Source organism: Chrysemys picta, chromosome 2 (assembly GCF_011386835.1).
Source record: "Chrysemys picta bellii isolate R12L10 chromosome 2, ASM1138683v2, whole genome shotgun sequence".
Lineage (NCBI taxonomy): Eukaryota > Metazoa > Chordata > Testudines > Emydidae > Chrysemys > Chrysemys picta.
Window position 1 is genome coordinate 36,170,028 of NC_088792.1, and position 17,240 is coordinate 36,187,267.

The following is a 17,240-nucleotide window of genomic DNA, read 5'->3' on the forward strand; positions in this document are numbered from 1 at the left end:
TCCTAAGTATTACACGCAGACCAAACGATTGATGTATGATGAAACCTAGCCCACATGGATGCATTTAGCAGTGGTTAGTACCTGTGTTGTTAATATACTGTATCTTTTAAGTAAGCTTATAAAATAATTGTTGTAATTAAAGAAAGGAGAAACAATTTAACCATTGTAGAACAGATTTATTTACTGCATACACTGTGTTAGTTCTAACAAAAATGATTTGCTGACTGTTAATAACGGAAATGCTTGAGGCCAAAGCAAGTTTGCTATCAAGCGGTTTCACCCATAACACTGTAAGATTTTTTGGCTCCCGAGAACCACTTTATATCGGGGTAGAGGTGTATATTAGAGCTGGTCAAAACATGGGGGATTTTCCATGGAAAAGTTCAACAAACAACAAACAAAAGTGTCATTTTCATCTAAAATTTTCCACAGAAAATTTCTATTTTCAGAAAAAATTTAAAAACAAAAAATTTTTGTTTGGGAGATGCTGCTGCAAAGCCTTATGGGAGTTGTAGTTTGGGTGCCTCATACCCCCATTCTCTACAGGAGGCTAGGCTCCTTGTTTGGACTATATCGCCCATGATGAACCATCTCTCTTCTCCAATATAGTTGGGGGAAATATTTCAGTTTTCAATGAAAAGACAATTTTTTCCATGGAAAATGTTGACATTTTTAATCAAAATTTTCCTTTGATCAGAAACCCAATTTTACTTTAAAAATGGTTTTGATGCAAAATTTTTAACCAATCCTCATATTTTTCATATAAAATTAGTACAAGTTACTTTAAAAATAATTCTATTCGGGCAAAAGGCAGAGACTGAGTAAAACTTGATAGCAATTGGATGGGGGTGTGACAGCAAGCCCACCTTGATTATTCACTGGGCCCCAGTGTAAGTACTAGGGTCCCGCCAGTGCTGCCACTCCTGCCTCTCTGTGGGAGACAGCAGATCCTTTCTGCTCTCAAAGAGAATGGAGCCCTGCTGCCATTCCTGGGAGGACAAGGAGGCCATATGCCAATTGCCCCAACCTCTCTGGGAGGGAAGAGAGAGCCCCTACCACCAACACTGCAAAAGGGCATTGGGGTCAGAGTGCAGGGGCAGAGGTACATGGGTGGAGCCACGAGTGCCCCATGACGTGGTGTCTTAGTTGGATGGCTGTTCAATGGCCTGGCAGATGTAACTATAGCATTTTTAGAACATCCATTACTGCTAATGCCTTGTAAAAATACGTTCAGTATTGTTCCAAAGTACTGCATCTCAACACAAAAAATAAAGGGACATTTCAAGAGCACTAACTGACATTCTCAGCAAGAGGCCAAAGCCTGTATGGGTCATGGAGACTGATGTATTCTGTCACCCACAGGTCAAGCAGAAGGCAAGCTGGAAACATCAGCTCCTGTCCTGCGGGGCCGGGCCTTGCTCTACCCAAGCCTGGTGCAGAGAGGAGGTGGGGGTGGGGGACACCTGGAGAGCAAGCCCACCCAGCCCCACGCTCATCTCAAGCAGTGGCAGCTCCTGTCTTGTGGCCCTGGGACTGGGCCTGGGGGTTGCAGGGCAAACCCGACTGGCCCCACACTCATCCTGGGCACTTGCTGCTAGAAGGAGCCCCACCACAGCATCACGTGGTGCAAGTCAAGGCTTTGCCACAAGCTGAACATGCATGCAAAGGGCAGTTGGTGACCTGGGATCAGATTTGGGGGGGAGGGGTTGAGCTTCCTCTAGTCCTAGCCACCTGCTGTGCAGGGCCGGCTCCAGGCACCAGCTTACCAAGCAGGTGCTTGGGGCAGCCACTTCGGAGAGGGGCGGCACGTCCAGCTGTTCGGCGGCAATTCGGCAGACGGTCCCTCCTGACCGAAGGACCTCCTGCCGAATTGCCGCCGCAGTTCGCGATCGCGGCTTTTTTTTGTTTATTTGTTTGGCTGCTTGGGGCGGCCAAAACCCTGGAGTCGACCCTGCTGCTGTGTATGATTGGGGTTGGTGTGTCTGTCCTTTACTTATGCTGTTCAATGAGGTAGTTTGTTTGTAAATATCAGACTGGAAGAAAAGATGAGACTGGCAGTAATTTCTTTGATTTCCATTGATACTGCCAAAAGCCAGAAAAAGCATTTCGCACTTTGGATTGCATGTTACTTGTCTGAAGATGAAGAATGTTGAAGCTTTTGGAGGTAGCGCCACTCGTAACCTAACTGAACCACCTTGGCATAAAATGACCAGCAGAATTCATTCTCTCGTTATGGGGTGGAGATTTTGCTTCTCTACAGTTGTCTAATTTTGTCACCGTTTTATTGTTCCAGCTCTAGCTATATATACATAAGTTCTTATATGGCATGCATCACTGTGGCATTTGAGTGCTTCCCCTAATTACTGTGCATACACAATCATACATTTCTCTGTTTCCTCCAATTTTCAGAGATTGGACTGTGGTTTGTGGTGTTATTTTGGGAAGGCGAGCCCAAAGAAGTGGATTTTGCATTTTGCTATGAAGATGCAAATAATCATGGTTGTTCTGATCTCAACCCATCTCACCCAGATTGGTGGGCAGTTGTTGAGAAGTTCCATCTCCTACATAGACAATTTTCACTCAAGTTTGACACATGGTCAATTGTTTCCTTTTAAGGAGATTGTATGTGTCTTGATGTTGACTAAACACATTACATAAGCATAATATTAACTAACTTGAACTACATCACAAAATACCATGACCTGCCACATAGTAACGCCATTTTACTCATGTGCCACGACTTATGTCACCAATGTATCCATTAACAAACTGTATCATATATGTGGGTGGGAGAATTGAACATAAGAACAGCCATACTGAGTCAGACAAAAAGTCCATTTAGCCCAGTATCCTGTCTTCCCACAGTGGCCAGTGTCAGGTGATCCAGAGGGAATGAACAGAACATGTAATTATCGAGTGATACACCCCCTGTTGCCCATTCCCAGCTTGCCACAGCATGGGTCCCTCATGGTTTCACTTCTGCTGCCTGAAAAAGTAGTTGCTATCCATCACTAGTCCTATTGTTAATGCTGATTGATGGGAAAGGGGGGACTCACCCTCTCATCTTCATATGCTAATTAAATAAAAATCTATTTAAAAAGAGGGATTCCTGTACACAAACTTAGAGGTGGTCTTGAAAAGGGAATGATAACTGATATGTAAATGATTGGCAAATATCAAAAAGTTCAGGGTTTAATTTGGATGCTCCTCTGAATTTTACTCAAACTATATTAAGCTGCTGGAATTGTCAAATAGTATGGTGTTTATCTCATCAGAACAGGTTATGCTGCAAGACATCCAGTGCATCCAACTTTTCACACATACTCTGTGAAAATGCTTGGATTTTGGCTGTTTGGGTTACACCCAGAATTTAGGGAGAAGGAGGAAGATAAAAATGAAAGAGGATGGGAAAATAAATGCACAAAACATTTCAAGAAGATTTAGTTTATGTTGGAATATTCAACATTTTAGAAGGGGTCTTACATTTTCCAAACCAGTTCATTCATCCTTATTTAATTATGGTATATGATCTCTTATTTCAACAGAATGCCAATACATCCAACAGTAAGAGAGGCACAGGGCAAATATAACAAACAGCAAGGAAGGAAAAAAACACTAGACCTTGTGCTGAAAGGAATAATTCTTCACCAGCAGGAATAGAGAATAAATGCCCTACTGGCCTCTTCCAGTTCACATTTATATGATTCTTTCCACTTCCTTATTCTCATTGTGCTATATTTACTCTGAGAGAAGCAGCTATTCCAGTCAGTGACAGACGGGAGATGTCTCCAGAACTGCACGTTCAGAAAATGACAGCTGGTCTGGCCATTGCAAGGACTATAAGAATGATAATAAAAGAGTCTGGAAATCTACTGAATTTTTGAAAAGATGAGCTGATCAGAAAGGAAATAAAATCAGATTTATAGAATAGAGGGGAATTGTCAAAAACTCCAATGTTGCACCTTGAGTGGCATGGTAGAGTTGTCAGCTGTGATGAAGGAAATGGGGAGGGAAGAGAGTTTAGAAGGAAAGATGAGAAGTTCTGTTTTTTCTGTGTTTGGTTTGAGTCAACTGTGAATCATCTAGGAAGACATCAGAAAGGCAGCAAGAGACATGAGCCTGATGAGAGGGGAAGAGGTAGATTTGAGAGTGGTTAACACAGAGATGGTAAGAGACCTTAGGAGTGGGTGTGACTGTCCAAGAGACAAAAGGAGGAGGTTAGCGAAAGGAGACAACAAAAGACATCAGAATCTCACATAGAGACAATTTGTAGACTATACCAGTATTTGGATTTTCCAGGACAATTTCATTTCTGCGGTGAAAATTTTGCACAACCAAATTTGATCACCTCTAATTTTTTGTTACCATTACTTTAATTTCCCACAACTAAATTCAGGGTAAATTATAATCCTTATAAGACAAGAATTTTCATACACATTTGTTATAGTATTACATACATAAACAGTATATAATTATTGCTTTATTTTATATCCAGCATATAAACCACTATGCTTCATGCACAAACCAATATAATTATCTCAAGGATTTTCACTTGCCGATCTGTTACACACCAGAAAGAATTCACATATACTAATATACTTAATTGCCAGTTTTTGGGAGATACAAACCAGTGTGTGCTGTGTAAATGAATTAAAATGGACAGTAGTTCTGTTAAATCTAATTTGTTATATATATTAAATTTTGATCCAATTGACATAAAGAACACGTAAACTAGCTATACTGAAAAAACAAATCACATGATTAATAAGTTGATTACATATATTTTCCAGTCCTATGAGAACATTAGGTTTAATAACGTCTTAATATGCAAATTAAAATATTTATGAGACCCTTCCGTTGTCCAGATTACCCATTTTAAATTGTACCACGGGAAACCTGAAAGATAAACAGTTAAATACTAGATCTACAGATCACTTGCCTAATTGTATGGAATATAGCAGAGATAATGAGCTCATTGTGAACTGCAACAGTCATATAACGTGGCTCATGAAATGCTGATGGGACTGTCCGCACTGCATAGCAGAGATAAACACCCCACAAGAGGAATAAAAATTCAGCTGTGAGAAGAACAAAAAGAAATAATTTGCCATTAGTTTTATAGATGAAAAATAAAGGAAATTTGAAGTTATATAGCATGTTCTATATGTCTGTGTATATATAAATATAGAAACATATAGACAATATGTATCATAAATATAGATATTCATACACAATTGTTCATATACTTTCAGATATTTTAAAATTGACTTTAATATTTAACATTTAACTTCAAACATTTAATTTTTACACAATATGTCATTAGACCAGGAACCTTTGCCTCCACGTTTTCCCACTATTTTACAAGTGTTAAAATCAACCTTTAGCAATTTCTTGTCTGTTTTTCAACTTGATATGGTAGAAGCCTGACATTATTTGTAATACATTTCTGATTTTTATCTCAGGTTCCTGTTATAAAGGCAGCTTCAAGTGCCACTTCAGTTAAGAGTCTGTAAGCCTTTTTAATATGAATATTTTATTTAAAGGTTTATAACTCAGCTGTAACTATTTCTTCTGGGTTGAAGTACATCCTCTACTCACTTTAATTATGTTGTGCCTATGTTTTATAGACATTATGAGCCTCTTTTGAGGCACCTAAGGACTTGGTAATTACAACAATGACACATTTCTCCTTAATAAGTAAGAAATAGGCGATGAAAGAAACAAAATAGGGATGGATGAATGCTCAGGATCAGCTCAAACCATCCCTGTATGAAGGGACTGAACTGAAACCTCACACTCAAGAGTTTGCATTTCAGTCAATGTTTCACCGTGACACAATTTTGTTTGTGACACAAACATCATCTTTCACATTGGCCCAGAAAATCCCACATTCCAGGGATCTATCTCAGGGATGTGGTTATTAGAACAGCCTATTTCTTTCGTCTCTTCTCTTCTGACATGGGATGTCCTTCTTGAGAACTGAGCTGGAAGTGGCCAGCCCTGTCTTGCCACATGCAGTGCCAGAATCAACTCCTGGAACATGGCTCTTCTGGGCCAGTATTAAGACATGACGATGTCTATGTTGCATTGGGTTTGCTGAATTTTGTGACTAGTATTTCGCTCATGACACCGCTCTATATTTACCACCCTAAATTATATATATGTTTATATACATAATGTTGTTTTCTGAATTCAGGTTAGTTATATTAGAAACACGTCTTCATCACATTTCACCACATCATAACTCCTAGCTACAGGCTCGTCTGTTAGATCAGCAAACAACCAGCATACCATGTAGGTACCTAAACAACCTTATCATTTTCAGATTTTTTCCCATTGGAATCAGTGGCAAAGCTCCTAATGACTTCAACTGATGGAAAATTGGGCCCTAACACAGGAAATGTGAGCCAGGAGAAAGAGGGAAAAAATTGTCAAGGATACACTGCTACTGTTCCTAATCAAGTAACAATACTCTCTCTCTCTCTCTCTCTCTCTCTCTCTCTCTCTCTCTCTCTCTCAAAAAGGTATATTATCTCATTCAAACATTACCATGCTGGGTATCTCTGCCCTAGAACATCTGATGCTCTATTAGAAGCAAGTTCATACACTATTAACACGAGAAAAGAGAAAAAGTAAAATTGTGGCTGTCTATCTCTGGAATTAATTCACCTGTCTGAGCTAATGGAAAATTGGCTATAAATGCTCCTTTCCTCTTCCTACTTTTATGCTTATTTTTGATACTGTATTTAAAAATATTATTGGCCATCCACAAAAAAGGAAATTTACAGTAAGAAATACAGATAATTTTTGGTGTTACTTTATTTTTCTTTTTGAAAATTCTATCTACATAATGGGCACCTGTTCCATTTAATTAGTAACATCACAAGTAATGATTGGCAAAAACAGCTACCAATCTGGTTTTGATAAATATGCAACAGTTTGGAAGGACCATATTTGAAATAGTTTCTGAGTTAAGTCCAAAACTATTCTCCTAGTATTTTAGATCTACCAATTCTAATTTTGGACTTGTATGCAACCAGGAAGTGCAATGGCTTGAGAAAGTGAAAATGAATTCAGCATTATGTGAACTTCTTTGTGCCTCAATAAAAGAATCAGTGAGTTTTGAGCAAAGCTTTGAGTGGTTCTTGTTTTAATGTGAGTGGTTTGCCCAGTCCTAAATCTATACATTTGCTGACCAAAAGTTATGTATCTTCTCACAACTGCTAATATGTAGCACTTTTAGTACTCTCTCTCTTTTATGTCTCCCCCGAAAACCAACAATAATTACTATTAAAAATGGAACAACAGTTTGATTTGGGATTTTTAAAAGTGTCTCTTTGGGGACCCATAGTACATCTTTTGTGATTTTTTTGACTGGGTCTATTTTTGGGCTTCTCAAATGAATGTAAAGTAGTACAGCAGTACAGCACTCTTATGTCCTATACTGAGTGCCTGGGCAAATTGGGTACTAGTTTCATTTCACTACCACTTCATTGGCTACATTGCCAGTGAAGTCTATTACTGTATCTCATAAATATCACCAAACTAGGAAAGATCCACTGAAATATTTTTTCCCCAAAGACTTGTCTGAGCACATGGAACACAACTTCTGGTTTGATTAAATTCAAGCAACCCTTAACAAGCTAAATAGCAATCTTAGCCTTTAGAACTATTTCAAAGACATTCAGTGTTCATTTGCATGCTCTCTTTTTAAATATATTCCTCTCTTAAATCTAGAATCACAGCACAAAAAATGTGTAGTTTGTATTAACTTCAAATACAATTAAAAAAAGAAAATACTGTAATGAACTAAGGTAATAAACATATCCCTCATGCGTCTGACGAAGTGGGTACTCACCCACGAAAGTTTATGCTCCAATACATCTGTTAGTCTTAAAGGTGCCACAGGACTCTCTGTTGCTTTTTACAGATCCAGACTAACATGGCTACTCCTCTGATACTTGAAACTAAGGTTGGTACAGCTAATTCATTGGCTCTTCTAAGGGTCTACAGAAATTTCTCATTGACCCAGCAGAGTTTGAGAGATGTGCCACCAGAACATATTGCCCCTGCTGTTTTTACAAATTCTGTCTTTCAGTCCAGTGTCATCCTCGATAAACAGATATTAACAGTACTGTAGGACAGAACAATGTCAGTGCTAGCTGCCAAGGAATGATCAAATTCCTGAATACTACACCTAGGGCTCTCATTTCTCTTTCTCCTGAACAACCAAACCAAGTGAGAAAAACCCAAATCTGTTACTGATACAGGGAGAAAGTGATAAGTTTCAAGAGCTAAGTGAGGATATACACTAAGGGCTTGTCTATACTTACCGCGCTGGTTCGGCGGCAGGCAATCGAACTTCTGGGTTCGATTTATCGCGTCTTGTCTGGACGCGATAAATCGAACTCAGAAGTGCTCCCCGTCGACTCCGGTAATCCTGCTCGCCGCGAGGAGTATGCGGAGTCGACGGGGGAGCCTGCCTGCCGGGTCTGGACCGCGGTAAGTTCGAACTAAGGTACGTCGACTTCAGCTACGTTATTCACGTAGCTGAAGGTGCGTACCTTAGTTCGATTTGGGGGTTTAGTGTAGACCAAGCCTGAGAGTTCCAATAAATAAGTCTGTTAAGTGCATGGAAAGAGAAGTTTATATATGCTTATAATGTTCTGAAGATACCTTTATTGAAAAAAGGACCCTGTCTATCTGGAATAACTCTAAAGAAGGCATTGTAATGACTCTATAGTTACAGTGCAGTAACCAAAAGAAGACTTTAACTGTTTCCAGATACACTGTAATCTCTTAAAATATCCCAATAAGCAAGTGAAATGGAATAAGCCACACTTCAATTAGCAAAGGTCAATTTCAGTGGGCTTTCATGGGCATAAATAATGGCAGAATTTGGTTCTAAGTCAAAAGAAGTTTTGTGCATTTCGTTTTCACATATGCAGGTAATATCACTCTTTCTAAGCAGCCACTTATACTAGTATGACTTTAATGCCAACAACAATGGAATTCAAAGCATGTGTATACTGGAACACAGCAGACAGTTGCACTATTTAATGTAAAATGTTTCTATCAATGCTTTTCATTTAGAACAGAGGTGGCATTTCTGACTACAGAAAATAATTAGCATGACATCTAGTATATTACACAAATTGGAATAGCTTTTAAAATGCAAGGTAAAATAAGAGTGTATATACTAGCTAAGCCCAATATTATAATAATTTAATTAGCATTAGCAAACAAAATATTCTGGTTGAGAAACAATTTATCATCCAAAGCACCAATTACCTATCTTAAATATATCATGTAGAAGTTGGCCTTGAGGAAGAAAATCAGGTTTATATAATTAACTTCAGGCTAACACCGTAATTTACAAAGAAAATCTGCAGATGTTACCAAATTTTGCTGCGCTTTTTTGTACGTGGGCATTGGACAACATATTGTGATTCTGAATATAAAATTAAGACCGATATGGATAGAACATATATAAATAAATGAGTTTTTTAAAAAATCAAGTAAGAGCATGGAACACACTTTTGGAGTGCTGAAACTAATTCAACAAGAGAAACTGAACACTACTGTCTCAACTATCATCTAAATAGTGGTCACACAAAATACTGCAGAGGAACCCCAGGGATGATTAACATTGTTGATCATGCACTATCCTAGCCAGTTTGTGCCACACAACTTTTAATGATAAATCTGCCAGGTTTGAAATGAGGATTTATATTTGACTCACTCAGGAATGAAACACTCAAGAGAATGGAGTAGAGGAGTGCATTGGCAAAAGCTAACGGACTATACAGGTATATTGCCAAAACTGCTAATAAATGTTTTGCAGTGTAGCAATGTTATATCACTGATATGCTACAGTAGACCTTGTAAAACTGCATTAAAATACTGTAAGGTGTAGGGTTTTGGACTAGCACTGTAGTGATTTTTAAAAAAAAATAAGGGATGGTGACATCTTTAAGAGAAGCAGTGAGGTATATTTTGACCCACAAAGTACTAAAGTGGTATTTCAGTAAATGAAATTGGTCACACTTTATATTAATGTTATATTTACAAATAGTTTATAAAGGGCTAATAGATGGTATGAGCACATTGTGGACATTTATAAGTACACCCATAGAAGGTGTTTTAGATGGTTATGAGGGTTTATAAGCAACCTATTGGATTCTATAAGAATCCGTAACAATTGAGCAATCGTTTATTTAAATATCTACTAACCAAGTCTAATAAATAGTTTTTAATGTACAATTTGGCCATAAAACTCAAGAGATGAAGCAGTAGGAGCAAGTAGTAGGAAAGAAGCCTAAAATAGGCATCTGTATTATATCAACTGTCTAGTGACCAAATATGGAACTGGAGGTCTTTAGAATATGCAGAAAAGATGCAAAATGGAGGGCAGAAGCAAAAATAGCCAGAGGGAAAGACGCAAATGGTGTGGATTTCTTTAATTAGCCATAATGTTAAAATTGTCTATAAGCTCAGTTTAATACTTCACCATTTTTGAAGTCATTAAATAACAATACTAAACAAAAAGTCAGGTGGCAACTGGCGCATGACGGAGGTAAAGTGAGGTCTAAACAAAGATCTCCCTCATAATAGGATACAACATGTAATTACTTCTTTGTCCTTAATGGTGGAACTGTGCATTGCAACTTCACATATAGCCATGTGTACAATAAATGTTTTACTTAGGCCTCTCATTCTTGTTGAAAGAGTAACGGAAGTCGTGACGTTACTATAGTTGCTGCTTGCTACCTGGATAAATAGTTTGTTATACTTTTCAGGGACATGAGGACCACTCTGACATCCCTTATTCACATGAGCACCAGTCTCTGTTAATTAGTGTTTATCTCTAAACAGAGCTCTTGCTCTAACTGATACTGTTTCCTCTGCTTCAATTCAGTTGGAGTGGGCAAAAAATAATGTTCTTGCACTGTTCCATGACCCTAAGCAGTGTGATACTTTCCATTCAGCATGTTGGACTAGGGACTAATACCCAGACCTGTGCTGGGTCATATCGTTTGCCAATCACCTGCAGCCAGCAGCTTGTACTGTACTTAATGATTTTCCACATAGCCAATATCGGCGGTCATTGATTCAGATGGAATGCGTCTTCCGATTATAAGGAGCATACCAAAGCCTAGATGGAACTTCTGGAAGGCAGATTGGGGCTCCTATACAGAGTACTTTGAACAGAGCAATTTGTAGCAATCCCATTAAACATCATCTCCGTGGAAGATGCAAATCGTCATTTCTGCTGTGCCATTTTTAAAGCTGCAAGTGCAACAATTCCATGTGGCTTCCAACCTGTGTACATTCCACGTTTGAATGAGGATTGTGCAGACTTGCTGAGGCAGAATGAGCAGTCAGGTGATCCAGAGATTGCAGACCATCTTACAGAATCAAAGGGATTCCAACATAAGCTGAAGACTGGTTCAGTTTTTCTTGACCAGACCGTGGCATACAACACAGTTTGGCACATAGGCCTTTTGGTGAAATTGTCTAGATCTATGACAAGTTGGTTTGTATATGCAATGGCTTTGTTTTTGAGAAATCACTATTTCTGTGTGCACATTGGTGAGAGAACAAGTGGTTGGAGGCACCAGAAGAATGGCCTACCACAAGGATCAGTATTGTCTCCAACATTATTCATTTTACATTCGAATGACCTACCACATATCAGATCTCACAAGTTTGTTTATACATATGACATATGCCTTGGCACTCAGTCACACTCTTTTGATATACTTGAGAGTGTTTTGAATGCAGATATAGTGGCTATGGCTGATTATTGTCATCAGTGGCATCTGATACCAAGTGAAAGTAAGACTGTTTTGAGTGTTTTCCACTTACATCATGCCCAAGTGGGGAGAGAGATGAATATAGTTCTCAATGGTCAGCGAATAAAGCATGATTCACACCTGGTTTATCTAGGCATCATGCTGGATAGAACTCTCAGCTATCATGATCATCTTACAAAGACAGCAACTAAGGTCAAAATGCACAACAATCTGCTCAGAATACTGGCCGGAACTACATAGCCTTTGCACTCTGTTATGCAGCAGCAGATAACTGCGCTCCAGTAGGGGCTTGCTTGTCTCACACAAGGATGATCAATGCACAACTTAATTCCACCATGTGTATTATTTCAGGCACACGTAAATCTACTCCTCTACCATGGTTACTGGTTGTCTGCATATTGCTCCACCCAGTGTTCACAGAGAGGAAAACATAGCAAATCTCATGACAAAATTGTGTGATATGCTACATCTATAGTTAATTAAAGACTTGTTTAATCCACCATATGGTCATCTGCCCTCACAGCGCCCATTGTGGATAAGTTTACCGGGTGAGGGATTTACAGTAGAGGATGCATGGCGAGCTTCATGGTCCACAGAGATAGTGACAAATAATTCTTGTCTCGGACCCCACTCAATATCAACCCAGGTTTGATTTACCACGAAGGCAATGGTGCCTTCTCAACCGGTTTCATACCAGGCATGGAATTTGTGCCGCAGCAGAATTTTGGTAGCATTTTATAGACAGTCCGCTATGTCAATGTGGGCATCCACAAACCATGTCATGCATTGTTGAGGACTGAAAAATGACTCATCTCTCTGGAAGTCTTTGTGCCTTGAACATTGTTGATAAAAATGCTGTGACTTCACTTGACCGGATTGTATACACTAAATAAATAAGTGGATTGGATCTGTCTAGACTGGAGTCCATCACAAATTGAGAGGTCTGATCCCAATTAGTGGGTGGTTGCGGGAATTGGGAGTAGAAGGGAGTACTGTTACTTATCAGCTCTTTCCACACCTCAGGTTTAGCATTTATTGGAAATTTAAGACATAGCTGTCCATAAAAGACCAATGAACAACAAGCTTCCTGTTTACCCAAACTGAAATCTCCAGAGGATATGATTCTGTACATTTCAACTTGAAAGGTTTGCTACTAGATGTTTGAAAACTATTTTGTACAACCCTTTCCTGGTCAAAAAATTTTAAACAAAACTTTTTTCCATAGAAAAATGCCATTTAATCAAAATAGGAGTGAACATTTTGTTGCTATAAGATGGAATGGATAGGAGAGCATGCCACCTCAGACTAATAGCACACAGTGATTAGGGCACTCACCTGGGATGTGGGAGACCCAAGTTCAAGTCCTTTCTCTGTTTCAGGTACTTGAACCTGGGTGTCCTACATCCCAAGCAAGTGCCTTAATCAAAGGATTATTGGCTATTCTTAGTGGGGTGTCTTTCTCTTAATATTTTTCATGAAAATTTTCAGGTCTCAGATTTGTTTCACATTTTGAAACCTTGACATTTTTTGTGAAATGGAATTTCTGTTTTCTGGCCAGCCCTAATGTTGAATACAACTTACTCATTGGGAATGACATAACCATGGGTTGCAGAACCAGGCCCTTACAAAAACAAAACAAATTTGTAGGATATGACTGACTATTCTTATTCATCAGGCACAAGAAATGGGCTGCACATTCTCCATTCCTACAGAAAGAAAGGGTGGGGGAGCAAAAAAACATAGAGCTTTTAACATCTGCATGCAAGAGAAAGCATTAGCTCACAAAACAGGGCAAGACAATGTATCCTCAGAAATGAAGTGACAACAGTATAACTGCAAGGTAAGCATTCAGGGTGGATGGACAAATGAGAGATGTACTGAGACACATATGAGAGTAAGACAAGTGTTGCTATGAAGGCATATGTGGATGTACATGTAATTGGAAGGCAAAAGACAAAAATAGGGTGTAACTTAAATATCCCATATACACGAATGGAGTTTTTAAATGATCTCTTCCACTGTTCACTACCTTGTTCTCATCTAGATTACATCTTATCCAGTCTTTGTGTTACCCAATTAACCAGTTTTATTGTATCCCCCAATTCCTAGGAACAGTGGCTGTTTTTAATGGCATTTTTACATTATTTTGATAGCAATTCAGCTATTTCATGTTTTTAGTTCATTTGGAACACTTGACCTGGTTATCCAATACACTGAGCCAAATTCATGCCATATTCTATTCTACACCAGTGGTGGGCAACCTGTGGCGCACCAGGGTAATCCGCTGGCGGGCCGCAAGACAGTTTGTTTATATTTACCGTCTGCAGGCCCGGCTGCCTGCAGCTCCCATTGTCCGGGAATAGTGAACCGTGGCCACTGGGAGCTGCGGGCAGCCGTGCCTGTGACTAGTAAATGCAAGCAAACTGTCTCATGGCCCACCAGTGGATTACCCTGACAGGCCACGTGCGGCCCATGGGCTGCAGGTTGCCCACCATTGTTCTACGTCATTATTCATGCCTGGTGTAACTGAACCATAATGTCAATTGTACCAAAGATGACTCTCCCCCCTTTTCTATTTAAAATTGAATTTGTAAATGTCCTTTTTTGGTGTTTTGCACATTTCGGTGAGGAAGGGCAATGATAAGTTTGCACTGTGTAGTGCATGTTTACTATATACAGTGGACCAGATCCTCATCTGATGTAGACTGGTATAGTTCTATTGACTCGATCAATTTATACCAGCAGAAGATCTGGTCCTGTATGTTTACAATATATTGTATAACAGGGAGTTGTCTGTGAAAGTTAATTATTGTTCTTGAACAATGAAGTGTTCTTTTAATGCACATGCCTCTGACTCCAAAGCCTCCTATCGCCAATGTAGTTTATTAATTATCTTAGCATTAATTGGCATTTTAATAAAACTTTCCCTACGATTTAGACTTTCTTAATAAAAAGGTTTAATGTCTACCTTCACTCCTAGCTGCCATTTACTTTAGCTACAGTTCATATCCACTTTTCACATATGTAGCTAAATCGGTACCAGCCACACAAAAACGTGCAGATGGGGAAAATGCGTGTGTAAAAGACTGATGGCTTTAGGGTGTACAGCTTGCAATGTATTCTGCATGCTGCGAGAAGGATTAGAAAAGCGGTTCTCAAACTGTGGTTCAGGACCCCAAAGTGGGTCGCAACCCTTTTTTAATGGGGTCACCAGGGCTGGCGTTAGACTTGCTGGGGCCCAGGGCCGAAGCCCAAGCATGACCCCCCACATGACTCCTCCCTGCCCCACCCCCAGCCCGGGGCCCCGGCACTCTCCCTGTCCCCTCCCCATCCCACGTTACCTGTGGGGGGAGGCTCTGTCCTCCTGCTGCGCCGGATATCGATTTCTGAAGCAGGGCTCTCCCAGGAACCGCAGTGGTGAAAGGAGTAGAACTTGGGGCTGCCAGGAGGCCCCAAGCCAGCAGCTCCAGCGGTGCGGCTGTACTGTCCCCAGGCCAGTTCTCCGGCAGGGCTGTACAGACCCCAGACAGAAGACGCAGCTGCGTGGAGGTGCTGGGGACGGGGCTGGGGGCAGTACAGCTGCACTGGAGAAGCTGCCAGCGTGAGGCCACCCTGCAGCCCCTAGTTCTACTCCTTTCACCACTGCAGTTCCCAGGAGAGCCCTGCAGTTCTGAAAATGTGTCTTTCCGGTATGGCGTACTGGCAATAAATATCTTAATGGTACAGAGTACCTGACTGTACCTGCTTACTTGCACCACTGTTTATAAACATATACTGTTGCACTGTATTTTCCAGTGGTGATTTCAGTTTGTAAAGTACCATTCTGCACTGTGTACAAGGCTCCTGCTCTCTAGAGGTGGCCTTCCAAATCACTGTCTAATCTGGCACACCTTTCATTACACTTCTTTCAGAGGGGAAACCATTAACAATTACAATTTACTATAAATTTACTAGGCAATTATGAAGTATGTACTGCTTGCAAAACACAGAAGTATTCCATTACACTGAGGACATCTTTTCTCAGAATACTGACAGATTAGAATGCTAATTAAACCCATAACACTGGCTATTCGATTTCACTCAGTTTTAACTAGCATTTTATTTCCTCAATCTATTGTCTTTATTTCAAGTTCTGTTTGCTGAAATTCACTGAGCCATGGATCTGGAAAGCCGGCTGTTCCATCCATTTAACTGCTCAGACTGTCTTTTGGAAGCTAAGTGAACACAATTTTAAAACGGAAAAAAATACTATGCCCTAGATTCTTCTTCTTCTCTTTCCGCTTTGCTGCACTCCACCTCTCACCTGGAGGGCTACGCTGTTTCATATTAAAAGTTCCTTTTCACAGACTGAAAGGATTTTCAGACAATGCAAGGATCTGTAATCCATTTATATTTCTTCAGTTCTGAATTGTTTCCTGGGTCATTCTGTTACCAGGGTTTTATCTATCCCTTTTAACTAAGCTATACTTATTTCAGTGTCATTTTAATCTTCAAAGCAAAACAATATGCATTCCTTTGCAATACACCATATGTGGCAACTATTAATTACATGAGGCCAAATCCTTCCATCTTTACTGAGGCACAACTCCCACTGACTTCATTTGGGAGCAATGTGTGATCTGACTGCCTGAGCTCAAGCCTCTGAACATAGTCTCACCCACTCCCATCCCCTTCCCCTCTCATTTTATCCCCTCCATTATTCCACCTGCTTTTCCATTCACTCAGTTCTTCTGCACTGACTCCTCTCCATACCCCATCTTCATTACTGCATCTACTCTCCCACCCACATTGTCCTTCCCCAGCCTCTCCCTCAATTTCACTGTGTGTGTGTGTATACAAAAGATAAAGAGGGAAACAGAAAGAGAGAAAAGAGAGAGAAAGCGAAGGAAGGAGGAAAGGTGAGAGAGGGACGAGAGAGACTTTGAGCTCCTTACCAGCAGCTTGACATACCACTAGATATTGAGTGACAGGGAAGCCCTGGGAACTCTTCCCTGTCCCCTCAAACAAACCGCACAGGAAATGGCCATGCAAAGGGGAAGCACCCACGGGACAGTGGTGTCAAAAGTGTCAGAAGTAGGGGAAGGCCTAGACAACACAAGAAGTGGTCAGGGAAAGGGGAGCCCCGGGTTGTCTCCCCAGCTCAGGCCACTGCCACTGAAAGTGTCCAAAGAAGAGGAGACCTGGAGCACATCCCCATCTCAGCCAACAGCACTAGAGCGAACTCCTCTGAGTGGCAGGTACCTAGCTGAGCATCAGGTTTGGCAGCAGGAGCACAGCCATGCAAGCGTGTTGCTTTGATGGAGCCCTGCATAGGAACTGTGCCTGAGGCCTGATCTACACTGCCGCTTAAGCCGATGTAAGTTACGTCACACAGGGATGTGAAAAAATCACCACCCTAAGGCCTTGGCTACACTTACCCGCTAG

General features: G+C 40.4%; 1 protein-coding gene across 2 annotated transcripts in view; it reads right to left on the reverse strand.

Moving 5' to 3' along the window:
• GPR158 (G protein-coupled receptor 158) overlaps nt 1-17,240 on the reverse strand; it is a 323,156-nt gene that overhangs the window by 11,485 nt on the left and 294,431 nt on the right. For both annotated transcript variants that reach the window (XM_005302808.5, XM_065586867.1), the window contains exon 8: nt 4,940-5,078. In XM_005302808.5, coding sequence (XP_005302865.2) covers nt 4,940-5,078 — 139 coding nt within the window. The remainder of the gene's footprint in view (nt 1-4,939; nt 5,079-17,240) is intronic.